General features: G+C 44.6%; 1 protein-coding gene across 1 annotated transcript in view; it reads right to left on the bottom strand.

Annotated features, from left to right (window-relative positions):
• The window catches only part of strip1 (striatin interacting protein 1), a 215805-nt gene that overhangs the window by 79761 nt on the left and 110908 nt on the right, over window positions 1-25136 (bottom strand). Inside the window, exons 12-13 of the mRNA XM_087973399.1 lie at window positions 21364-21427; window positions 5463-5534 (exon numbers count right to left, since the gene is read on the bottom strand). Of these exons, the coding sequence (XP_087829525.1) occupies window positions 5463-5534; window positions 21364-21427 (136 nt within the window). The remainder of the gene's footprint in view (window positions 1-5462; window positions 5535-21363; window positions 21428-25136) is intronic.

Genomic DNA, 25136 nt, shown 5'->3' with positions numbered 1-25136 from the left:
GAGACCATTAATTTTACCTGTCTCATTACACAGGACTAGATGGAAGATTGCACACTCCCTCGCAAGTTCGGTAACATGCTGTCCAAAAAAGTTATCACGGATGAGTTATTCACTTCAAGACTGCCTCTACTGACTTGATTTGGCCAATCAATGTGCATGTTAAAGTCCATGACGTCCGTCGTTCTATTTTTACAATCATCAGATATTTCCTGATTGATCACCTGTGCCACTGTACCATTATTATTGGGTGGCCTATAGACTACTTCCACCAATGACTTATTCCCCTGACTATTCCTGATCTTCACTCAAATGGATTCAACATTTTACTCCTTAGATCCTATATTGTCTCTCCCAATTACCCTAATATCATCCTTAATCAAGTGCACTACCCCACCTCCCATACCTTCCTGCTTATCCTTCGTAATTACCTGGTACTCTTGGGTATTTAATTCCCAGTCATCACCATCCTGCAACCACATTTCTGTAATAGTAACTAAATTATACCGTATTGTACTGATTTGCACATCAAGTTCACAGAATTTGTTTCGAATACTATGGACATTCAGATAAAGTGTCCTTACACTCATTGCTAGATTTTAAAGAGACAATGTCCCTGTCTTTTGCATCTGATTCGGTCACCCAATTTTACATTTTTTCCAAACGTTTGCTCTTAAATCTGCATTGCTTCCTTCTGCCTGGACTCCCATCCTCTTGCCATTTCAGTCTACTCTTCCTCAGTGTCTCCGCTCATTGTATCTACTTTTGCACCAGCTACTGCATCTTCTGACCTGACGCCCTGGTACCCATTCTTCCGAAAGCAAGGTGACCAAAACTGAATACAATACTCTAAGTGTGGCCTCACTACTGTCCTGTGCAAGTGCAATGCAACTTCCCACCTTCTATACCCAATGCCCTGACTGATGAAGGCCAGTGTGCCAAAAGCCTTCTTCATTGCCCTGTCTACCTGTGACTCCACATTCAGAGAACTGAGAACCTGAACTCCAAGATCCCTCAGTTCAACTACACTCCTTAAGGCCTATCATTCACCATGGAACTCTGATCTTGGTTTGACTTTCCAAAACACAAGACCTCCACATCTATATTAAACTCCATTGGCCATTTCTCAGCCCACTTCCCCAGCTGATTAAGATCTTGCTGCAATTTCTGACAACCTTCCTTACTGTCCATGATACTACCTATTTTAATGTCATTTGCAAACTTTGTAATCATCCCTCGTACATTCTCATCAAAATCACCGATATAGATACCTACCACAGATGTTAGGCTTATTGGTTTATAGTTCCCAGGCTTTTCTTTGCAGCCCTTCTTGAATAACGGCACAATATTTGCTACCCTCCAGTCTTCTACAGTCACGTGACAACGATGATTCAAATGTATCAGCCAGGGCTACTGCAATGTCTTCTTTAGCCTCTTGCAGGGTTCTTGGATATATCGGGTCAGGACCAGGCGATCTATCCACCTTCATACATTCTCATACGTCCAACACTTGCTCTGCTGTGATATGGACTGTCCCCAGATATCACCATTGATTTCTCCAAGTTCCTCTGCCATTTCTTTGTTTTCCATTACTTCTTCTCCAGCCTCATTTCAGCTGTCCAATGTCCATTCTTGCATCCCTCACTTTTGGCTTTAGAAATACAAGCTCTTGCAATTTTTTTTATATTACTACTTAGCTTACCCTCATATTTAATCATCTCCCTGCTTTGTGCTTTATTTTTTTAAGAAAGTTGGCCTCTGTGATTTTCAAAAGCTTTCCAAACTTCTGCTTCCTACTAATTTTCATGAAGTTATCTGCTTTTTCTTTTGTGCTCTACCTGCCTTCCGTCACTAGCTACGGGTGCCTTATCTGCCCCATAGCATGCTTCGTCTTCTATGGGATGAATTTCTGCTGTCTCCTGAATTACCTCCACAAATTCCTGCCATTACTGCTTCTCTGTCCTCCCTGCTAGGCTCCCCTTCCAATCAATTCCCTCATGTCAACTGTAATACTGTTACATCTGATTCCAGTTTCTCCCTCTCAAACTGCAAGGTGAATTCTATCATATTATGGTCACTGCCCCCTAGATATTCCTTCATCTAAGCTCCCTAATCAAGGTGGCCTGGTTACACATCGCCTAATCTAGAATTGCCTGTTCCCTAGTGGGCTCTACCGCAAACTGCTCCATAAAACAATCTTGTAGCTATTCCATGAAAGCCTAGTCAATAAGCAACACCCATATCCCATGACTGAATAAAAAGATAGATTTAATTTAATATCTTATTAACAATGCAACCCTGCCCCCTCTGCCTTTCCTTTAAATAGGTTGCATATCCTGGATATCTAGTTTCCCATCCATCATCCTAACATGATGCCCATATCATACCCATCAATTCCAATCTGTGCTACAAGCTTCTTTACCTTGGTTCGCATACTGCCCACATTTAAAAACAACAACTTCAAGTCCTGTGTTGACTGCCCCCTTCTTAGCTGTGCCTGAAGTTAGATTCATGTTCCTTTCCATATTCTTTCCTGCTCTGGAAACTTCAAAAACTTCTCCTGAGCCCTCCCATTCCCTTTGCCCTTTAATTATGTCGCTGTGGTTATGAATATTTCCTAATGTCTCAGCAATTAAAAAAATAATTTACTCTTTTCTTTATCATACAAAATAGGTGACTTCATGCTTTGGCGTGCTGTATTCCATCTGTCACGTTGTTGTCCACACCAAACCTGACTGTTTCCTTTATTCCTTATACTGCATTCATTCAGATATAACACCTTCAGTCCTGAATTACCAACCCTCTTCTCAATGTCATTCATTTGTCCAGTGTGCTTGAAGTTTGATTGCTAACCCTTTCCATGCACTATTTGTGTCTGTGCTGGAGGTTTAAATAACCTTTCCTGAGTTCTGAACTCTTACCCCCTCCTTTAATTCGGTTTTCTAATTTCCCGATAACTTAACCCTCCACCTCCCCCACCCTATTTAGTTTAAAGTTCTATCTACAGCCCTAATTATGTGATTTGCTTGGATCCTGGTCCCAGCATGGTTCTGATGAAGACTATCCCATCGGAACAGATCTTTTCTTCCCCACTACTGGTGCCAATGTTCCATGAATCCAAACTAATTTCTCCCAATTAATCTCTGATGCATTTACCTGCTTAATTTTACTGATGCGGTGCCAATTAGCTCATGGCTCAGGTAGTAATCCAGAGATTGTGACCTTTTTGGTTCCACTTTGTAATGTGGCTCTTAGCTGTTCGTACTTGCTTAGCAGAACCTCTGCCCTACTTTTATCAATGTTGTTGGTACCCACATGGACCATGACCACTAGATCTTTACCCTCCCATTCCAGGTTCCTCTGCAGCCCAGATGAGATATCCTGAACCTAAGCACCAGAACTTTCAGGACTATCGATTCTGGTCACAGAGAAATGTCTATGCCTCTAACTATACTATCTAGGAGAAAGATAGGACTGCAGATGCTGGAGATCAATATGGAAGAGTGCGGTGTTGGAAAAGCACAGCAGGTCAGGCAGCATCTGAGGAGTGGGAGAATTGACGTTTTGGGCATAAGGCCATCATCAGGAATGGGGCTTGTGGGCCAAGGGGGCTGAGGAATGAATGGGAGGGGGGCGCGGGGAAGGCAGTTGGTAGATGAAGGTGCAGGTCCTGCGCCACTTCCATCGCCAAACCCTAACCACCCGACGCCTGGAAGAACAACATCTCACCTTCCACCTTGGTACCCGCCAATCACACAGGATCAATGTGAATTTCACCAGTTTTCCCATTTCCCCTCCCCCCACCTTATCCCAGTTCCAACCTTCCAACTCGACACTGCCCTCTTGAACGGTCCTACCTGTCCATCTTCCTTCCCACCTATCCGCTCCACCCTCCTCTCTGATCTATCACTTTCACCCCCACCTTCATCTACCTATCGCATTCCCAGCTACCTTCCCCCCCAGCCTCACCCCCTCCCATTTATCTATCAGCTCCCTTGGCTCACAAGCCTCATTCCTGATGGCGGGCTTATGCCCGAAATGTCGATTCTCCTACTCCTTGGATGCTGCCTGACCAGCTGTGTTTTTCCAGCACCACACTCTTCAACTTTAACCATACTATCCCTGTCTGCAACATTTCTCTTTTCTCCCCCCACTTGAGTGGCTTCCTGCACCATGGCGCTGTGGTCAGTTGTCTCATCCTCCCTTCAGACCCATTCCTGCCCACACAGGGAGCAAAACTCTTGAACCGGTTGGACAAAGACAGGGGCTGACGCTCCTGCAACTCTACCTCCTGGATCTCTATCTGCCTCACTCACAACCATACCCTCCTGTCCCTGACCACTGGCTGAATTCAGGTTCGTGCATCTAAGAGGTGTGACTGTCTCCTGAAATACAGCAGCCAGGTAACTCTCCCCTTCCTCGATGTGTCGCGATGTTTGAAGCTCAGACTCCAGTTCATGGACTCTGAGCCAGAATTCTTCCAGTAACCAACATTACTACAGATATGGTCACTGGGAGCCACAATAAGAGTCCACCAGCTTCCATATCATGCAGAAACAACACATCACCTGATCCTTCATCCTTATTGTATTTAATTAATTTTAATTTAGAAAAAAAATAACTTTTTGTGTCTTTATCATTTTCAATTGCTTTTGTATCTCTGCTTATGGAAACAAATAACTTAATAAAATCTTCCTTACTGTCCTGTTTTGAAACCACTACCTTGATAAATTGTTATGATCTCTCTACTTTAATTGGTCGTACAATTTTGGATTACTTGTTACTTTGGTTATACCCTCAGCATGCATCACGTTATCCCATCCATGTGCCTTGTCTCCAGCACTACCTTGTTTTTATTTTTTTTGTAATTATCTCTCTGCCTCAATTAACCAGATTGTAGGTTATCCCTTCACTTGCTACTCAGTTGTTGACACTTTACTCACACCAGGACAAAGGACTGCAGATGCTGGAGATCTGAGTCAAGTGCGTGTTGCTGGAAAAGCACGGCAGGCCAGGCAGCATCTGAGGAGCAGGAGAATCGACGTTTAGGGCATAAGCCCTTCATCATTACTCACACTGTCCCACACTTTGCAGAGACTTATTATTCAGCCCGTCAACACTCCACTCACACCGTTTGCATGATTTTTTGATCTCTGCTTATCAATTCTGAGCCTGTGCGCTTCTCTTCACTTTACCTGACGAAGGGGCAGTGCTCAGAAAACCTGTGATTTCAAATAAACCTATTCGATCCTAACCTGTTGTCGTGTGACTTCTAACCTTGTCCACTCAGTTCAATACCAGCACTTCCACATCACACAGTGTATCAGTGGTAGTGGTTGTGAATATTCTATGTAAAGTTAGATGTTTTTATAGGTAGACCAGGTTCTTAAGAATCAAATTTATTATTAAAAATCCTGTTAACTGACATGAGCTGAATTCAAAATTTTAAATAGCATTATCCGTACCGCTGAGAGTGGCTTTTTCAAATATTCCTCTTCCTTCTTTATCTGAATCTCAGATATTGAAATGTACTTGTGCTGTAAAGTAAACAAAATAATTAATTTATTCATTGTCATATTTCTATGTTCATCTATTTTAAAAACGAAGAATACAGAATATATATTTCTCAATGACGTTTATTGTTATTTAGAACATTGGATTTGGGGAACTGAACACATTCCAATTCAAGCAGACAGCCTCAAATATTACAACTGTTGAGAAAAGCAGTACTTCAATGTTAGTGCTCTCAAATCCCCTGCTGTGTACAAGTGATATTCTTCATATCAGCTGTCTCATGGGCTTTGATACATCATCCATTAAATCCCATGAAAGGGATGTCACTGGAAAGGTTAACAATTATTGCCCATCCTTCATGTCCTTGAGAAGGAAGGTATAGGTAAGATTACTTCTTGAACTACTGCAGTCCATATGGTGGATGAGCTTCCAAATTAACTGCTTGGTTTGCAGCTTCTCAATTTTGATCAGACAAAACTGGAAGGTCAGTGGGTACATAGCCATGATAGGATGATATGCAGCTTTGATGGGTTATTGTAGATGAGTTCATCTGAACCCTGTTCCTTTGGTCCTACTGATGATACTGGTCACATGTTTAGGAGATGTTGTTGAAAATGCCTTCGTAAATTGTTGCAGTGCATTCTAGAAATGGTATACACTACAGTCATGTTATGCCAATAATATATTGAACTCAAAACGAGCAGGCTGCTTTGTCCTGGGTTGTGTCAAACTTCACATTACATTTTTGCCATTTCACCTCTCCAGGGAAGTGCAGAGTATTCCACTAGTGTCCTGATATATGACTTATTGACTTTGGAGACATTTTGAGGAGTTAGTCAATACAGAATAGATGACTTCTGACCTGCTGTAATAGTCTATACACTTATGTGGCTAGCCCAGTTGAAATTCTGGTCAATGGTAATGCAATTATGAATTATTGGGCCTTGGATGCTTGGTTAAAGAGTCTCCTGTAGTGACGTTCTGGTTGGATATCATAACAATGGCAACCATCTTACTTTGTGCCAGGTATGAACAGTTGGAGCCTTCAGTTCCTTGGAGCTAATTTAGTCAAACACTGTCTTGATATCAAAAGCATTCATTCTCAACTCTAGAATTTAGCTCATGCCTACATTTGAATCAATGCTGCAACAAGCAATCCTGGCAAAACCCAAAGAGAATATTTATAAATCTTGGAGAATTAGTAGTAATATAAATGACTCTTCCTTTCACTTTGCTGATGATTGGCTGATCCATCACCCTATCAGCACAATAACTGAAGTTGGTTGTGAATCTTATAGCCTTGTCCTTTGATGGAACCCTGTCTTCATTTGAAGATGGAAATCTTAATGGAATCTGTCGCACCCCTACCCTCACCTTAGATGCTTTATTGTGAATAATATTTACAATGAGATTGGGCAGGTTTTCAAAGCTTCCTTCAAATTCATCACATTTGAGATCAGTTAAGCTGATAAGAGTATGCCAGTTATGAAGAAAAAGTGGATAATTTCATGCCAATAAGTTGGTACCTCATTTTCAGGGATGCCTTGTGGTGCTTATAACAATGTACAAATTAGGAGCAGGGGTAGGCCATTCAGTCTCTTAAGCCTGCACTGCCATTCAGTACTATATGGGTGAGCTGATTGCAAGTTCAATCCAAATTCCTGCCTACCCCCGATAACCTATCATTCCCTTGCTTAACAAGAATCTATCTACATATGGCTTAAAAACATTAAAGGACTCTGATTCCCCCATCTTTGCAGGACAAGAGTCCCAAAAATTTACAGGCCTCAGAGAGAGGGTAAACAAATCACTACCATTCTGTTTCAAATGGGCAGCTCCGGGTTTTGAAAGAGTGTTTCCATCGTTCTTCATTCTTCCATTAGAGGAAGCATCCTCTCCACATCAACCCTGTCAAGACCTCTCAGGACCTTGCATGTTTCATCTAATTCCAAAAGATACAAGTCTAATCTTCCCAACCTTTTCTCTGAAGACAACAGGTACAGTCCTGGTAGTGGTAAGATCATAAGGTGAAGGAGCAGAACACAGAACTGTACAGCACAGGAAAATGCCCTTCAGCCCACAATGTTGCCATTCTAAACTAACCCTATCTGCCTGCATATGGTCTGTATCCTTCTATTCGCTGCCTGTCCACATGAGCGTCGAATTGCCTCTTAAATGTTACGATCATATCTATTTCTACCACCTGCCCTGGTTGCACGTTTCAGGCACAAATCGTCCTCAGCATAAAATGTTTTCCTCGCACATCTCTCTTGAACCTATGCCTCCAATTTTTTGACATTACTATTCTGGGAGAAAGACTCTGAAGTAGGCTGTCCATGCCACTGAATCTGCTCTGTCATTCAGTGAGATCATGACTTTTCCGAAATCCTCAATTTCACTTTGCTGGCTTTTCCCCATAACCTCTGATTCCAGCAATGAGTAAAAATGTCTTTCTCAGGCTGGAATATACTTACTGACCAACCTCAATAGCCCTCTGCAGTAAAGAATACCACGGATTCACTACCCTGAGAGGAAAATCATTTCACTGTCATAAGTGGATGACTGTTACTATCAGATTAGAGATTCTGGTAAAACCATGCTGACGGTGTCTGATTCTAGAGTAGAGTACAGTAGTTTTTATTTGTTTTCTTCCACATACAACGTAAAAATAGAGTGTTCCTCCAGGACCAAGATGGTACATGGACAGCACAAACTACAAGTCATACAAAGGGTGGCATGAAGTGCATAAGAAGTGCAAACACCCAAATTACAGTGTAATAAAAGAATAATAATTAAGACATTGTTCTATCAGCAATTTGAAGTCATGCAACGAATTTCACATGGAAAAAAACGTCCGATCATACAGTGTTAAGGAGCCTGATGGCTTGAGGGAAGAAACTGCTACACAGTCTACCACTCTTTTCTAAATGTTCTGGTATAAAATCCTTGATAATAAACTCCCAGCATCTTCCTCATGACCAACGTCAGACTCAATGGTCTATAATTCACTGTTTTCCCTCTGCCTCCTTATATTCGAAACCCTCCAATCTGCCAGAATTGTTTCAGAGTCTAAAGAATCTTGAAAGATGACCATCAATGGATTGACCATCTCTGGGTGACTTCCTTAAGGAGAATTTGGAGACATTGAGAAACACAGCACAGAAACAGATACTTTGGTCCAAGTCATCAATGCCAATGAGATATAATAAATAAATAAGACCATAAGACATAGGAACAGAAATTAGGCCATTCCGCCCACCAAGGCCACTTTGCATTTCAATCATGGCTGATAAGTTTCTTAACCCCATTCTCCCACTTTCTCTCCGTATCCCTTGATACTCAAAAACCTATCTCCGTCTTAAATATATTCAATGACCTAGCCTCCACAGTCTTCTGTGGCAACGAATTCCATAGATTCACCACTCTCTAGTTGAAGTAGTTTCTCCTTATCTCCACTCTTAAAGGTCTTCCCTTTATTCTAAGGCTATGCCCTCGGGTCCTAGCCTCAAATCTAGCCCCAGTTGCCAGCATTTGGCCCATTTTCCTCTAAACTCTTCCTATTCGTTTATCCATCCATATGTCTTTTAAATGTTGTAACTGCACCACCCTCCACCACTTCCTCTGGCAGCTCATTCCATACATGCACCACCCTCAGAGTGAAAAGGTGGTCTCTTTGATCCCTTTTAAATCTTTCCCATCTCACCTTAAACCTATGCCCTCTAGTTTTGGACTCTCTTACCCATGGAAAAGATACAGTCTACTTACCCTATCCCATGCCCCTCATGATTTTATAAACCTCTATAAGGACACCCCTGAGCCTCTGATGCTCCAGGGAAAACAGTCCCAGCCTGTTCAGCCTCTCACTATAGCTCAAACCCTCCAACCATGGCAACATCCTTGTAAATCTTTTCCCAACCGTTTCAAGTTTCACATCATTTGCTAATCAGAGAGTGCATCACAGCTACAGAAAAGAAGGTTGTTGAGGAGTGTTTGTCTACTGAGTCCATATGGGTGGAAGTTAGGAACAGCAAGGGAACAGTCACCTCACTGGGGGTTTTCTACAGACCCCCTAATAGCAATAGAGAGATTGAAGAACTCACAGGTGGGCAGATTCTGGAAAAATGCAGATGTTGCAGGGTTGTTGTTATGGGTGATTTCAACTTTCCCAATGTCGACTGGAATCTCCTTAGTGCAGGTGGTTTAGATGGAGCCATTTTTGTCAGGTGTGTGCAGGAGGAGACCGATGAGGGAGAGGCCATTTGGATTTGGTGCTCAGCAACGAGCCAGGACAGGTGTCAGAACTAGCGGTGGTAGAACACTTTGGTGACAGTGATCACAACTGCCTCACATTTACCATAGCCTTGGAGAGGGAAAGGAGCAGTTACCGAGGGAAGATATTTAGTTGGGGAAAAGGAAATTATGACACTATCAGACAGGATTTGGGAAGTACAGACTGGGAGCAATTGTTCCACAGAAAGGACACAATAGAAACGTAGAGACCTTTTAAGGAGCAGTTGTTGCAAGTGATGCACAAATTTGTTCCTCTGAGACAGGTGAGAAGGGGTAAGATTAAGGAACCTTGGATGACGAGAACAGAGGAGCTTCTCGTTAAAAAGAAGGCAGCAGCTTACATAAGGTGGAGGAAGCAAGGATCTAGCACAGCTTTAGAAGATTACAGGCTTACTAGAAAGGCTTACTAGAAAGGAGCTCAGAAATGGACTGAGGAGAGTCTGGAGGGGGCACGAAAAAGGCTTGGCAAGAAGGATTAGGGAGAACCCAAAGGCATTTTACTCATACGTGAGGAATGAGAGAATGATCAGGGATAGCGTAGAGAACTTGTTCATGGAATGTGAGCAGATAGGGAAACCCTAAATGAGTTTTTTGCTTCAGTTTTCACTAAGGAAAGGGACCTTGTTGTGAATGAGAACTTTGAGGAGCTGGGATACAAGCTTGACCAGATCAAGATCGATGAAGTTGAAGTTGAAAACATTAAGATTGATAAGTCCCCAGGGTCAGAGCAGATTTATCCTAGGCTGCCCCGGGAAGCAAGACAGCAGGTTGCTAAGCCGCTGGCAAAGATCTTTGCTTCCTCACTCTCCACAGGAGTCGTACTGGAGTATTGAAAGGAGGCAAATGTTGTTCCTCTTTTCAAGAAGGGGAATAGAGAAATCCCTGGCAATTACAGGGCAGTCAGTCTTACGTGTATGGTCAGCAAAGTTTTAGAAAGAATTCTGAGGGATAGGATTTATGACTATTTGGCAAAGCATAGCATGATTAAAGGCAGTCAGCATGGCTTTGTGAGGGGCAGATCATGCCTCACAAATCTTATTAAGTTCTTTGAGGAGGTGACAAGATAGGCCGACGAAGGACGAGCAGTGGATGTGGTGTATTTGGACTTCAGCAAGGCATTTGATCGGGTTCCCCATGGTAGGCTCGTTCATAAAGTCAGGAAGTATGGGATATAGGGAGATTTGACTGTCTGGTTTCAGAATTGGTTGGCTGACAGAAGGCAGAGTGTGGTTGCAGATGGATAGTATTCTGCCTGGAGGTCAATGTTGAGTTGGGTTCCGCAGGGCTCTGTTCTTGGGCCTCTACTCTTTGTAGTTTTTATAAATGACTTGGATGAGGAGGTTGAAGTGTGAGTTAGTAAATTTGCCAATGACACAAAGGTTGGAGGTGCCGTTGATAGTATCGAGGGCTATTGCAGGCTGCAGTGTGACATAGACAGAATGCAGACCTGGGCTGAGAAATGGCAGATGAAGTTCAACCTGGATAAATGCAAAGTGATGCATTTTGGAAGATCAAACTCGAATGTTGAATATAGGATTAAAGATAGGATTCTTGGAGGAACAGAGGGATCTTGGTGTGCAAGTACACAGATCCCTCAGTTGCCACCCAAGTGGATAGGATTATTAAGAAAGCATATGGTGTTTTGGCTTTCATTAACAGGGGGATTGAGTTTAAGAGCCGCAAGCTTTTGCTATAGCTCTACAAGTCCCTGGTGAGACCTCACTTGGAATAGTGTGTCCAGTTCTGGTCGCCCTACTATAGGAAAGATACAGAAGCTTTGGAGAGGGTACAAAGAAGGTTTACCAGGATGCTGCCTGGACTGGAGGGCTTGCCTTATGAAGGGAGGGTGAATGAGCTCGGACCTCTCTCTCTGGAGAGGGGGAGGAAGAGAGGTGACCTGATCAAGGTATAGGAGCTAATGAGAGGCATGGATAGAGTTGATAGCCAGAGACGTTTCCCCAGGGCAGATTGACTGGAACAAGGGGTTATAGTTTTAAGATATTAGGATAAAGGTATAGAGGGGATGTCAGAGGAAGGTTCTTTAAGCAGGAATGCATGGAATGCGTTGCCAGTGGTGGTGGTGGAAGTAGAGTCATTAGGTACATTTAAGCCACTGCAGGACTTGCACATGGATAGCAGTGAGTTGAGGGGTACGTAGGTTAAGTTATTTAATTTTACATTAGGATTAACCCTTGGCACAACATCGTGGGCCAAAGGACCTGTTCTGTACTGTACTCTTCTATGTTCTAACATCCTTCCTAAAGGAGGGAGATCAAAATTTCAGACAAAAGTGCCCTAACCAATTTCTCCAACACAATTTTGTGACTCATACAAATTTGCTTCAGTTGCTCCCTCTCACTAAACCCTGGGTTCCTCATTATTTATGGTACGTTATTCGTGTCCATGTTTATGAAGACAGAAGTGAAGTATGAATTGAGATAGTCAGCCATTTCTTTGCTTCCCATTATAAATTCTCTGGTTTCTGTACGCACCTACCTCAGGAACACAAGTTGGCGGGGGCAGCAGAGCTGGCCAAAGTGAAGGAGATCGAGTTCTTGTAGAGAATGCGAGCCCAGCGCAGCTAAGCACTTAAGACTGCAATGTTGAACTTTTAACTTTCATTCTTTATTTTTCTTCTTAATACTAAGGAGGACTGTAATTTGTAACTTTTAACTTTGCTTCTTTATTTTTTTACTTTGTACCCAACATTTTGTACCTAGGTACTTTTGTACCATAGATAGCAGCAACAATGGCGACACTGTACACTTTTCATTATAGAACATAGAACAATACAGCGCAGAACAGGCCCTTTGGCCCTCGATGTTGTGCCAACCTGTGAATTGTTCTCAGCTCATCCCCCTACACTATCCCATCATCATCCATGTGCTTATCTAAGGATTGTTTAAATCTCCCTAATGTGGCTGAGTTGACTATATTAGCAGGTAGGGTATTCCACACCCTTACCACTCTCTGCGTCAGGAACCTGCCTCTGATGTCTGTCTTAAATCTATCACTATACTCCTGTAGTTCTGTACTTGAGTACATGTGATGATAAAATCTAATTCTACATTAGTTTTCACCATTTCCCAACCCTCCTTGCAAAGCCACAGAAATTTTAACAATCAGTTCCTACATTCAAGATGGCTTAGTGGTTAGCATAGCTGTCTCACAGTGCCAGGGACCCAGGTTTGATTCCTGCTTTGGGTGACTGTGGGGAGTTTGGATTCCAGAACCACAGCAACGTGGTTGACTCTCAACTGCCCTATGACCAAGCGAGCAATTCAGTTGCATAAATCACCACAAAGTCTCCAAAGAGAAATGAAACTGGATGAACACCTGGTATCAACCTAGGCACCAGAAAAGACAATGACAGACACAGTTCTGTCATCCTTGCAAAGTCCTCCTTACAAATATATGGGAGCTAGGATCAAAATTGGGAGAGCTGACTCACAGACTAGTTGTGCAATAGCCTGATATAGTTACATTCTCAGAATCATACCAAACAGACAACGTCCCAGACAGCATCATTACCAACCCTGGTGAAGTCCTGTCCCACTGGCAGGACATACCCAGCAGAGGTGGCAGCACAGTGGCATGCATTTGGGAGGGAGTTGCCCTGGTAACACTCAATACTGACACTAGACTTCATGAGGTATCAAGGCTTCAAGTTAAACATTGGCAAGGAAAAGTCCTGACTTCCAAGCACCGTCTTAACTCAGCAGCTGAATCAGGACTCCACCATGCTGAGCAACACACGGAAGAAGCACTGGGGATGGCATGTCGCAAAAGAAGATCATAAGACATAGGAGTGGAAATAAGGCCTTTCGGCCCATCGAGTCTAGTCTGCCATTTAATCATAGCTGATGGGCACTTCAATTCCACTTACCCGCACTGCCCCCATATCCCTTAATTCCTTGCGAGATCAAGAATTTATCAATCCCTGCCTTGAAGACATTTAATGCCCCGGCCTCCACTGCGCTCCATGGCAATGAATTCCACAGGCCCACCAACCTCTGGCTGAAGAAATGTCTCCTCATTTCCGTTCTAAATTGACCCCCTCTAATTTTAAGGCTGTGCCCACGGGTCCTAGTCTCCCCGCCTAACAGAAACAACTTCCCAGCTTCCACCCTTTCTAAGCCATGTATTATCTTGTAAGTTTCTATTAGATTTCCCCTCAACCTTCTAAACTCTAATGAATACAATCCCAGAATCCTCAGATCATATGTTAGGCCTACCATTCCAAGGATAGAACATAGAACATAGAACAATACAGCACAGAACAGGCCCTTCGGCCCACGATGTTGTGCCGAACATTTGTCCTAGCTTAAGCACCCATCCATGTACCTATCCAATTGCCGCTTAAAGGTCACCAATGATTCTGACTCTACCACTCCCACAGGCAGTGCATTCCATGCCCCCACCACTCTCTGGGTAAAGAACCCACCCCTGACATCTCCCCTATACCTTCCACCCTTCACCTTAAATTTATGTCCCCTTGTAACACTCTGTTGTACCCGGGGAAAAAGTTTCTGACTGTCTATTCTATTTATTCCTCTGATCATCTTATAAACCTCTATCAAGTCACCCCTCATCCTTTGCCGTTCCAACGAGAAAAGGCCGAGCACTCTCAACCTATCCTCGTACGACCTATTCTCCAATCCAGGCAACGTCCTGGTAAATCTTCTCTGCACCTTCTCCAAAGCTTCCACATCTTTCCTAAAGTGAGATGACCAGAACTGCACACAGTACTCCAAATGTGGCCTAACCAAAGTCCTGTACAGCTGCAACATCACTTCACGACTCTTGAATTCAATCCCTCTGCTAATGAACGCTAATACACCATAGGCCTTCTTACAAGCTCTATCCACCTGAGTGGCAACTTTCAAAGATCTATGAACATAGACCCCAAGATCCCTCTGTTCTTCCACCTTACTAAGAATCCTACCGTTAACCCTGTATTCCGCATTCTTATTTGTCTTTCCAAAATGGACAACCTCACACTTGGCAGGGTTGAACTCCATCTGCCACTCCTCAGCCCAGCTCTGCATCATATCTAAGTCCCTTTGCAGCCGACAACAGCCCTCCTCACTATCCACGACTTCACCAATCTTCGTATCATCTGCAAATTTACTGACCCACCCTTTGACTCCCTCATCCAGATCAGTCCTCAGCAGAGGTCTCACCTTCGTTCCCACACGTTCTCGGGTCAATGAATTCAATACACGGAGTGACATCAAACAATTCTTCCGCCGCCTTCGCCTCCGTGCCTTCTTCTTCAATCAAGACTCTCGCCCACCCTCTGACGACCCCTTCTCCCACCTCCAACACACCCCGTCCACCTGGACACCCCATGCTGGCCTCCTACCTGCCCTCGACCTCTTCATAGCAAACTGCCGCCGCGATATTAACCGCTACCTGAACTCCCACACCCCTCCCACCCACTCCAACCTCTCACCCTCGGAACGCGCAGCCCTCCACTCCCTCCGTTCCAACCCCAACCTCACCATCAAACCAGCTGACAAGGGAGGCGCAGTAGTAGTTTGGCGCACTGACCTTTACACCGCTGAGGCCAAACGCCAGCTCGCAGATACCTCCTCCTACCGTCCCCTTGACCATGACCCCACCCCCCACCACCAAACCATCATCTCCCAGACCATCCATAACCTCATCACCTCAGGGGACCTCCTATCCACCGCCTCCAACCTCATAGTCCCACAACCCCGCACCGCCCGTTTCTACCTCCTGCCCAAAATCCACAAACCTGACTGCCCCGGACGACCCATCGTCTCAGCCTGCTCCCGCCCAACCGAACTCATCTCGGCATACCTCGACACGGTCCTGTCCCCATTAGTCCAAGAACTCCCCACCTACGTTCGTGACACCACCCACGCCCTCCACCTCCTCCAGGATTTCCGCTTCCCCGGTCCCCAACGCCTCATCTTCACCATGGACATCCAGTCCCTGTACACCTCCATCCCCCATCACGAAGGACTCAAAGCACTCCGCTTCTTCCTTTCCCGCCGTACCACCCAGTACCCTTCCACCGACACCCTCCTTCGACTGACCGAACTGGTCCTCACCCTGAACAACTTTTCTTTCCAATCCTCCCACTTTCTCCAAACAAAAGGAGTAGCCATGGGCACCCGCATGGGCCCCAGCTATGCCTGCCTCTTCGTAGGGTATGTGGAACAATCCATCTTCCGCAACTACACTGGCCCCACCCCCCATCTTTTCCTTCGCTACATTGATGACTGTATCGGCGCTACCTCGTGCTCCCACGAGGAGGTTGAACAGTTCATCCACTACACTAACACCTTCCACCCCGACCTCAAATTCACCTGGACAGTCTCGGACTCCTCCCTCCCCTTCCTAGACCTTTCTGTTTCTATCTCAGGCGACCAAATCAACACGGACATCTACTACAAACCAACCGACTCCCACAGTTACCTGGACTACACCTCCTCCCATCCTGCCCCCTGTAAAAACGCCATCCCATTCTCCCAATTCCTTCGTCTCCGCCGCATCTGCTCCCAGGAGGACCAGTTCAAAATACGTACAACACAGATGGCCTCCTTCTTCAAGGACCGCAATTTCCCCCCCGACGTGGTCGACGGTGCCCTCCACCGCATCTCCTCCACTTCCCGCTCCTCCGCCCTTGAGCCCCGCCCCTCCAACCACCACCAGGACAGAACCCCACTGGTCCTCACCTACCACCCCACCAATCTCCATGTACAGCGCATCATCCGCCGTCACTTCCGCCACCTCCAAACAGACCCCAGCACCAAGGATATATTTCCCTTCCCTCCCCTCCCCTATCAGCTTTCCGTAGAGACCACTCCCTCCGCGACTCCCTTGTCAGGTCCACGCCCCCCACCGACCCAACCTCCACTCCCGGCACCTTCCCTTGCAACCGCGGGAGGTGCAACACTTGCGCCCACGCCTCCCCCCTCACTTCTCTCCAAGGCCCCAAAGGAAACTTCCATATCCGCCACAGATTCACCTGCACCTCCACCCACATCATCTACTGCAGCCGGTGTGGCCTCCTCTATATTGGGGAGACAGGCCGCCTACTTGCGGAGCGATTCAGAGAGCACCTCTGGGCCACCCGGACGAACCAACCCAACCACCCTGTAGCACAGCATTTCAACTCCCCCTCCCACTCCACCGAGGATATGCAGGTCATTGGACTCATCCACCGCCAAACCACAACAACGCGACGGTCGGAGGAGGAGCGTCTTATCTTCCGACTGGGAACCCTCCAACCACAGGGGATGAACTTGGACTTCACCAGTTTCTTCATCCCCCCTCCCCCCACCTTGTCTCAGCCGAATCCCTCCAGCCCGGCACTGCCTTCCTGACCTGCAGTCTTCTTCTTGACCTCTCCGCCTCCATCCTACTCCGACCTATCACCCTCACCTTGACCTCTTTCCACCGATCACATTTCTAACACCCCTCCTCCAAGTCCCTCCTCCCTACCTTTTATCTTCTCCTGCTGAACACTCTCTGCTCATTCCTGAAGAAGGGCCTGTGCCCGAAACGTCAAATCTCCTGTTCCCTGGATGCTGCCTGACCTGCTGTGCTGTTCCAGCAATAAAGTTTCAACTTTGATCTCCAGCATCTGCAGACCTCACTTTCTCCCTCATCCAAGTCATTAATAAAAGTTACAAACAGCAGAGGACCCAGAACTGATCCCTGCGGAACTCCACTTGTAACTGGACTCCAGGCTGAATATTTACCATCTACCACCACTCTCTGACTTCGACCGGTTAGCCAGTTTTCTATCCAATTGGCCAAATTTCCCTCTATCCCATGCCTCCTGACTTTCCGCATAAGCCTACCATGGGGTACCTTATCAAATGCCTTACTAAAATCCATGTAAACTACATCCACTGCTCTACCCTCATCCACATGCTTGGTCACCTCCTCAAAGAATTCAATAAGATTTGTAAGGCAAGACCTACCCTTCACAAATCCGTGCTGGCTGTCCCTAAACAAACAGTGTCTTTCCAGATACTCATAAATCCTATCCCTCAGTACCCTTTCCATTACTTTGCCTACCACAGAAGTAAGATCATCCGTGTCAATCTCTGCTGAATGTACTCCAGCGCCAGTATGTCCTTCCTGAGGTGTGGAGCCCAAAATTGGACTCAGTATTCTGAATAGGGCCTAACCAGAGCGTTATAAAGTCCCTGCTTTTTTATTCTAACCTTCTTCAGATAAATTACAACATTACATTCGCTTTCTTAATCTTGGACTCAACCTGCAAGTTAACCTTTAGAGAACCCTGGACTAGCACTCCCAGATCCCTTTGTACTTTGGTTTTATTTTCTCACTGTTTAGAAAACATTCCATGCCTGTATTCTTTTTTCCAAAGTCCAAGACCTTGCATTTGCTCACGTTGAATTTCAGCAGCCATTTCCTGCATCACTCTCCAAAGCTGTCTAAATCATTCTGCAGCCTCCACACCACCGCAATACTACCAGCCTGTCCACCTAACATCGTATCATCGGCAGACTTTGCCAGAATGCCCCCAGTCTCTTCATCCACATCATTATTATTTAAAGTGAACAGTTGCGGCCCAACACTGAACACTGCAGGACACCACTTGTCACCAGCTGCCATTCTGAAAAAGAACCTTTTATCCCAACTCTCTGCCTTCTGTCAGATAGTCAATTCTCAATCCATGCCAGTAACTCACCTCAAACACCATGGGCCCTAAACTTACTCAGCAGCCTCCCATGAGACACCTTATCAAAGGCCTTTTGGAAGTCTAGCATACATCCGTTGGGTTTCCCTAGTCTAACTTACTTGTTACCTCTTCAAAGAATTCTAACAGATTTGTCAGTCATGACCTCCCCTTACTGAATCCATGCTGACTTGTTCTAATCCAACCCTGCACTTCCAAGAATTTAGAAATTGCATCCTTAACAATGGATTCTAGAATTTTACCAACTGAGGTTAGGCTAACCGGCCTATAATTTTCCATCTTTTGTCTCATCCTTTCTTGAACAAGGGGGTTATAACAGCAATTTTCCAATCATCTGGGACTTTCCCTGACTCCAATGACTTTTGAAAGGTCACAACCAACGCCTCCGTTATTTCCTCAGCCACCTCCCTCAGAACTCTAGGATGTAGCCCATCAGGGCAGGAGATATGTCAATTTTAGACCTTTTAGCTTTCCTAGCACTTTTTCTTTTGTAATAGTTACCATACTCAACTCTGCCCCCGACTCTCCTTAATTTTTGGACATTACTCATGTCTTCCACTGTGAAAACTGACATGAAGTTTTTCAGCAATGTCCTTACCTCCCAGCACTAGCCTTGCTGCATCAACTTGGAGCAGCCCTACGTCTACTTTTGCCTCTCGTTTGTTTCTTTTGTGTTGAAAGGAGCTTTTACTATCATTTTAAATATTATTGGCTAGCCTACCTTCATATTTCATTCTCTCCTTATTTCTCTCTTTATTGTCCTCGGTTTGTTTTTGTAGTCTTCCTAATCTTCTGATTTCCCAGTGCTCTTGGCCACTTTATAGGCTCTCTCTTTTCCTTTGATACATTTTCTGACTTCCTTTGTCAGCCATGGCTGCTTAATTCCCACCCAATCCCACCCCAGGTAATCTTTCTTTTCTTTGGGATGAACTCTGTACTGTGTCCTCAATTACACCCAGAAACTCCTGCCATTGTTGCTCTATCTTCCCCACTAGGTTTTCCTTCCAGTCACTTTTTGTCAGTTCCTCTCTCCTGCCCCTCTAATTATCTTTATTTAATGGTAGCACCATTACATCCGATTTTGCCTTCACTCTTTCCAGCTGCAGACTAAACTCTACCATATTATGATCGCTAGCTTCTAAGTGTTCCCTTACTTTAAAATCTTTTATAAAGTCTGGCTCATTACTTAGCACTAAGTCCAGAAGAGCCTGCTCCCTTGTGGGCTCCATCACAAGCTGTTCCATCTAGTAGGCATTCCATGAATTCCATTTCTCTGCATCCACCGGCAACATTATTCACTTAGTCCACCTACATACTGAAGTCCCCCATGATCACCGTGACCTTGCCTTTCTGACATGCTCTATCTATTTCCTGGTACATCTTGCACCTCTGGTCCTGACCACTATTGGGAGGTCTGTACGTAACTCCCATTATGGCTTTTTTGCCTTTGTGGTTCCTCAACGCCACCCATAGTCTCCACATCATCTGACCCTATGTCATTCAGTGCCATAGATTCAATTCCATTCTTAACTAACAAGGCAAGTTGTCCGCCCACCTCCCTGTCTTTTCGATAAGTCGTAAATCCTTGGATGTTTAACTGTCAGTCCTGAACCCCCCGCAACCACATCTGTGAAGCCTACCACATCATAATCATTCACAACGATTTGTGCTGTTAATTCATCTACTTTGTTACGAATACTACAAACATTCAGGTAAAGCAGCTTAATGCTAATTTTCTTATCCTCACGATACCCAACATCTCTAGTAATATATCCTAAGTTATCCTTCCTTTTTGCTTCATTCCTAGTCTGCCTTGAACTTAAACCCTGCACACATGCTAACCCGCTGCTTATCTTTCTATTTGACTCCATACTCCCTGTCGTTTTCCCTTTCTCTTCCCCCCGACTCACAAGTTTAAAGTCCTAGTGACCACCCTATTTACCCCTTTTGCTAGAACACTGTCCTTTGGGTGGTAGATTTTAATGCTCAGCACCAAGACTGGCTCAGACAGCAGCACTACTAATTGAGCTGATCAGGTCCTAAAGGACATTGCTGCCAGACTGGGTCTGTGGCAGGTGGTGAGGGAACCAACATGAGGGGAAAAACATACTTCACCTCATCCTTATCAATTTTCCAGCTGTACACATACCTAGTCATGATAGTATTAGTAAGAGTTACCATCGCACTGTCCTTATTGAGACAAATTCCTGCCTTAGTATTGATAACACCCCACATTATGTTGTGTGGCAATATCACCGTGCTAAGTGGGACAGATCTAGCAATTCAACACTGGGTATCCATGAAGTGCTTTGGGTCAACAGGAGAAGAATTGTGGCACACAAATGCCAGGCAATCTAACATCCACCCCTTGAAATTCAATAGTGTTACCATCACTGATTCCACCACTATCAACATCATGGAGTTGTCTTTGACCAGAAATTCAACTAGACTTGCCATATAAATGCACTGCCAACTGGAGGTGTCAGAAGCTATGAAACCCTGCCGTGAATAACACTTCCTGACTCCCCAAAGCTTGTCCCCCATCGACAAGGCACAAGTCAGGAGTGTGATGGAATACTCCTTACTTGCCTGGATGGGTGTAGCTCCAACAACACGCAAGAAGCTTGACACCTTCCAAGACAAAGCAGCAAATTACTGGAGTGTTGGTGCATGTGAAAGTATTTCCTGATACATAGATAATGGAAAAATATGGAGAAAATAAAGCAAAACATCTGGAGATTGTATACTTTTTGCATCAAGATAGAGACAGAAGAAACCAAGTTTGACAATGACATTTGTAGTTTTTCAGAGGAACAGTTGCTGTAGTCAATTAATAGCTGCATTTGCTCACATACCTGCTTAAGAGTTTTTATACTTTCGTGAATGGGCCGTGGTAATCCAACAATGGTATCCGTGTCACTGTAAAGAAAAGTATATTTCAAAATACAATTACAACTGCAACCTTCTCCAAGAACGTTTTGAGTCCACAACAATTTTGATCATATTCACAGACTACATTCTGTATCCAAGAAGTTAAATACTGGTTTCATACAAATGCAACTCCTGTGTTTTTCACGATTTCACAATGGGAACTAAAACAGTTTTGCAGTATGTTTCTATCCGTTTATTGCATCCAAGTTTGATTTTCAATTGTTGACCAAATTCCTAATTTGCTGGCTTCTCAGTGACTCCTGAGACTGAGAATTCAGAGAAATGGCAGATGGAGTTCAATCCGGACAAATGCGAGGTGATGCATTTTGGAAGATCCAATTCAAGAGTGAATTATACAGTAAATGGAAAAGTCCTGGGGAAAATTGAGGTACAGAGATATCTGGGTGTTCAGGTCCATTGTTCCCTGAAGGTGACAACGCAGGTCAGTAAAGTGGTCAAGAAAGCATATGGCATGCTTTCCTTTTTCGGACAGGGTATTGAATACAAGAGTTGGCAGGTCATGTTACAATTGTATAGGATTTGGTTTGGCCACATTTGGAATATTACATATAGTTCTGGTTGCCAAATTACCATAAGAATGTTGATGCTTTAGAAAGGATGCAGAGGAGCAAAGGGATACAGATCTTTAGAAAATAGGCAGGAGGTTTAGATAGAGGAACTGGATTAGCGCAGGCTTGGAGGGCCAAAGGGCCCGTTCCTGTGTTGTAATTTTCTTTGTTCTAAATTGGGGCAAGGACAATTCTGATGTAAAGAAGATATTAGGCTCAGATGGGATGTATTCCAAATTACTGAGACAACTAAGAAGCAAACTGTGCAGCCAGGCACCCTCATATACAGGACTAGTCCCAGAGTGACTGAAGAATTGCGAACATGACACTGTTGTTCAAAAAAGGGCAAAGGAATAAGGAAACTACAGATTGTCAGCTTGACAATAATAGTGGGAAAACTGATGGAGACCATAATATGGGATAAGGTAAATAAACCCTTAGAGAAAAATAAGTTAATACTGGACAGGCTCCATGGTTTTGTAAAAAGCAGGTCCTGTCAGACTAATTTGACTATGCTCTTTGACAAAGTGAGACAGGCAGTGGATCAGGACAATATTGTGGATGTAGTATATTTGGGCTTCCTGAAAGCATTTGATAGTGCGCCATATGGCAGATGGTTAGCAAGCTGGACGTGTTTGGGAAAGTTGGATAAACTACAGGATACAGAGTATAGGTATGGATGGGCATTTCTCAGATTGGAGAAGAGTTGAAAACAGCATTCCCCAGGAATTGGTGTTGGGACGCTTGCTTTTTCTGATCTTACAAACACTTTGGAGATGGCTGTTGATGGCAAAATCTCTAAATTTGCAGACTATACTAAACTAGGGAGAACACTGAATTGCGAGGATAATGCTGAGGTGATTTCAGAGGGTCACTGGCATGTTGGTCAAATGGACAAACACCTGACAGATGAATTTCAATGAACAGAAATGTGAGACAATGTATTTCAGTATGAGAAGCACAGAGAAATAACATAAGCTCAGTGGTACAACTATGAGGGGAGTACTAAAATAGGGGGACATCATGGTACAATGAAATATTTTGCTTAAGGGGGTCAGGCAAGTTGAAATAGTTGCTAAGGCTTATGGGATTCTTGGGTTTATAAATAGAAGCATAGAGTATAAAAGCAAGGAAATTATGTTGTACCTTCACAAATCATTGGCCACATCCCATTTGTAGTAGTGTTCAGTTCTGGGCACCTTATTTAAGAAGGATGTTAAAGCATTGGTGAGAGTGCAAAGGAGATTTACTAGAATGATACCAGGAATGAGGGATTTTTGTTTCAAGGAAAGAATAGAGAAACTGGGCTTCTTTACTTAGAGTTGTTACGATTTGGAATAGGCTGCTTGAGAGTGGTGGAGGCAGAATCCATAGGAATTCCAAAATGCACCTGAATATATATTTGAAAGTGATTAATTTAGAGGGTCATGGAAATAGGGCTTGGTTCTGGATTACCGGTCCAGTCACTTTGCGACGACACTATTACCATGAGGTGGAGCAGGAGAGAGCGAGAGCGAGAGAGAAAGAAGGGGTGGAGCGAGATAGGGGTGGGGGAAGGATGGAGCAGGGGGAAGGATGGGGATGGATGGAGTGGGTGGGAGGGGGTTGAGGGATGGAGCAGGAGGGAGGAGGAATCGAGTGGATGGGAGTGGTGGTGACAGCTAGAGTAAGACAAGAGTGGGGGGGAAGGGATGGAGCTACAGAGAGAGAGAGAGACAGAGAGAAAAAAAGAGAGATGGAGTAAACACAAAACACTGAAAGAATGCATTTGAGTGAGCGAGTGAGGATGAGAACCTGTGAGAAAGAGAGCAAGGTGGTGGACTAAAGAAAGCCCATGCTAGCAAAAGAGCACAACCTACACAAAATATTAGTGGGATAGAATTAGAGAGTACCAGTGAAGGAGAGAATGGGCAAATGAGAAGAGTGGAGGGGAGGCAAGAAAAATTGCAAGAGAAAGCATGTGAGAACGAGACAGCTCACAGCCAACTGAGGGAGAGAGAGTGCAATGAGATGGCGCACTGAGGGGGCTAGTGAAAGCTGGTGAGCAAGTGAGAGCAAGCGAATGAAAGCAGGTGTGAGAGCTCAAGATAGGGAGAGAGAGACTGGGCAACGAGATTGGATGAGCAAGAAAGAGAAAACAGCCAAGCGATTATCGTTGAGTAAGACAGTAGGTGAAGGAGAGCGCGGGAGAATGAGTAAACAAGAGGAAGTGGGCTAGAGAGCAGGGTAACGCAAGGGGATTTTTGTACAATAGTCAAGACACCTTGCTAGAGATGTATTTGTAGAGAGACGTGATGTGAATTGTAGACAGCCTCAGTGAGACCGCACATGGAATACTGTGCAGAGTTTGGTCTCCACTGGGGCAGCATGGTGGCTCAGTGGTTAGCACTGCTGCCTCACAACACCAGGGTCCCAGGTTTGATTCTGGCCTCGGGCACCTGTCTGTGTGGAGTTTGTACATTCTTCCCGTGTCTGCGTGGGTTTCCTCCAGGTGCTCCGGCTTCCTCCCACAGAGCAAAGATGTGCAGGTCAGGTGAATTGGTCATGCTAAATTGCCCATAGTGTGAGGTGCATTAGTCGGAGGGTCTGGGTGGGTTACTCTTCGGCGTGTCAGTGTGGACTTGTTGGGCCGAAGAGCCTGTTTCCACACTGTAGGGAATCTAATCTAATTAAAGGAAGAATATACTGGCCAGAGGCAATGCAATGGAGATTCATGAAACTAAACCATGAGATCACAGTATTGTCTTTTGTGGACAGATTGAGGAAGCTTGACCAGTATGTTCTAGAATTTTAAAGAATGTCCTTGAAACATACAACATTCTTGGTTTGACAAAGTGGCTATAGCTGGAGTGTTCCCACTGGTTTTAGAAGCAGGGTGCATGGTCACAGAATGATGGCTTGGCCATTGAAAGAGGAGATCTTCCACTCAAAATATGGTGAACCTGAGAGGACTGTGAAAGCTCATTTATTGAGAAGGTTCAACACAGAAATCAACAGACTCCTGGATTCTTCGGCATCAAAAGATACAGAGATAGCATAGGTAAATGGTCAACTATGATCGAAGATAGTGTCTGCTGACACTCAAACTGCGGGGCAACTGCATATGGGCATTCACTCAAACACGCATG

This window comes from Chiloscyllium plagiosum, unplaced genomic scaffold, assembly GCF_037043375.1.
Source record: "Chiloscyllium plagiosum isolate Xiang-an unplaced genomic scaffold, Cpla_swu_hap1 HiC_scaffold_26, whole genome shotgun sequence".
NCBI lineage: Eukaryota > Metazoa > Chordata > Chondrichthyes > Orectolobiformes > Hemiscylliidae > Chiloscyllium > Chiloscyllium plagiosum.
The sequence above is the reverse complement of the archived record's forward strand: the minus strand, read 5'-3'. Positions and strand labels throughout refer to the sequence as shown.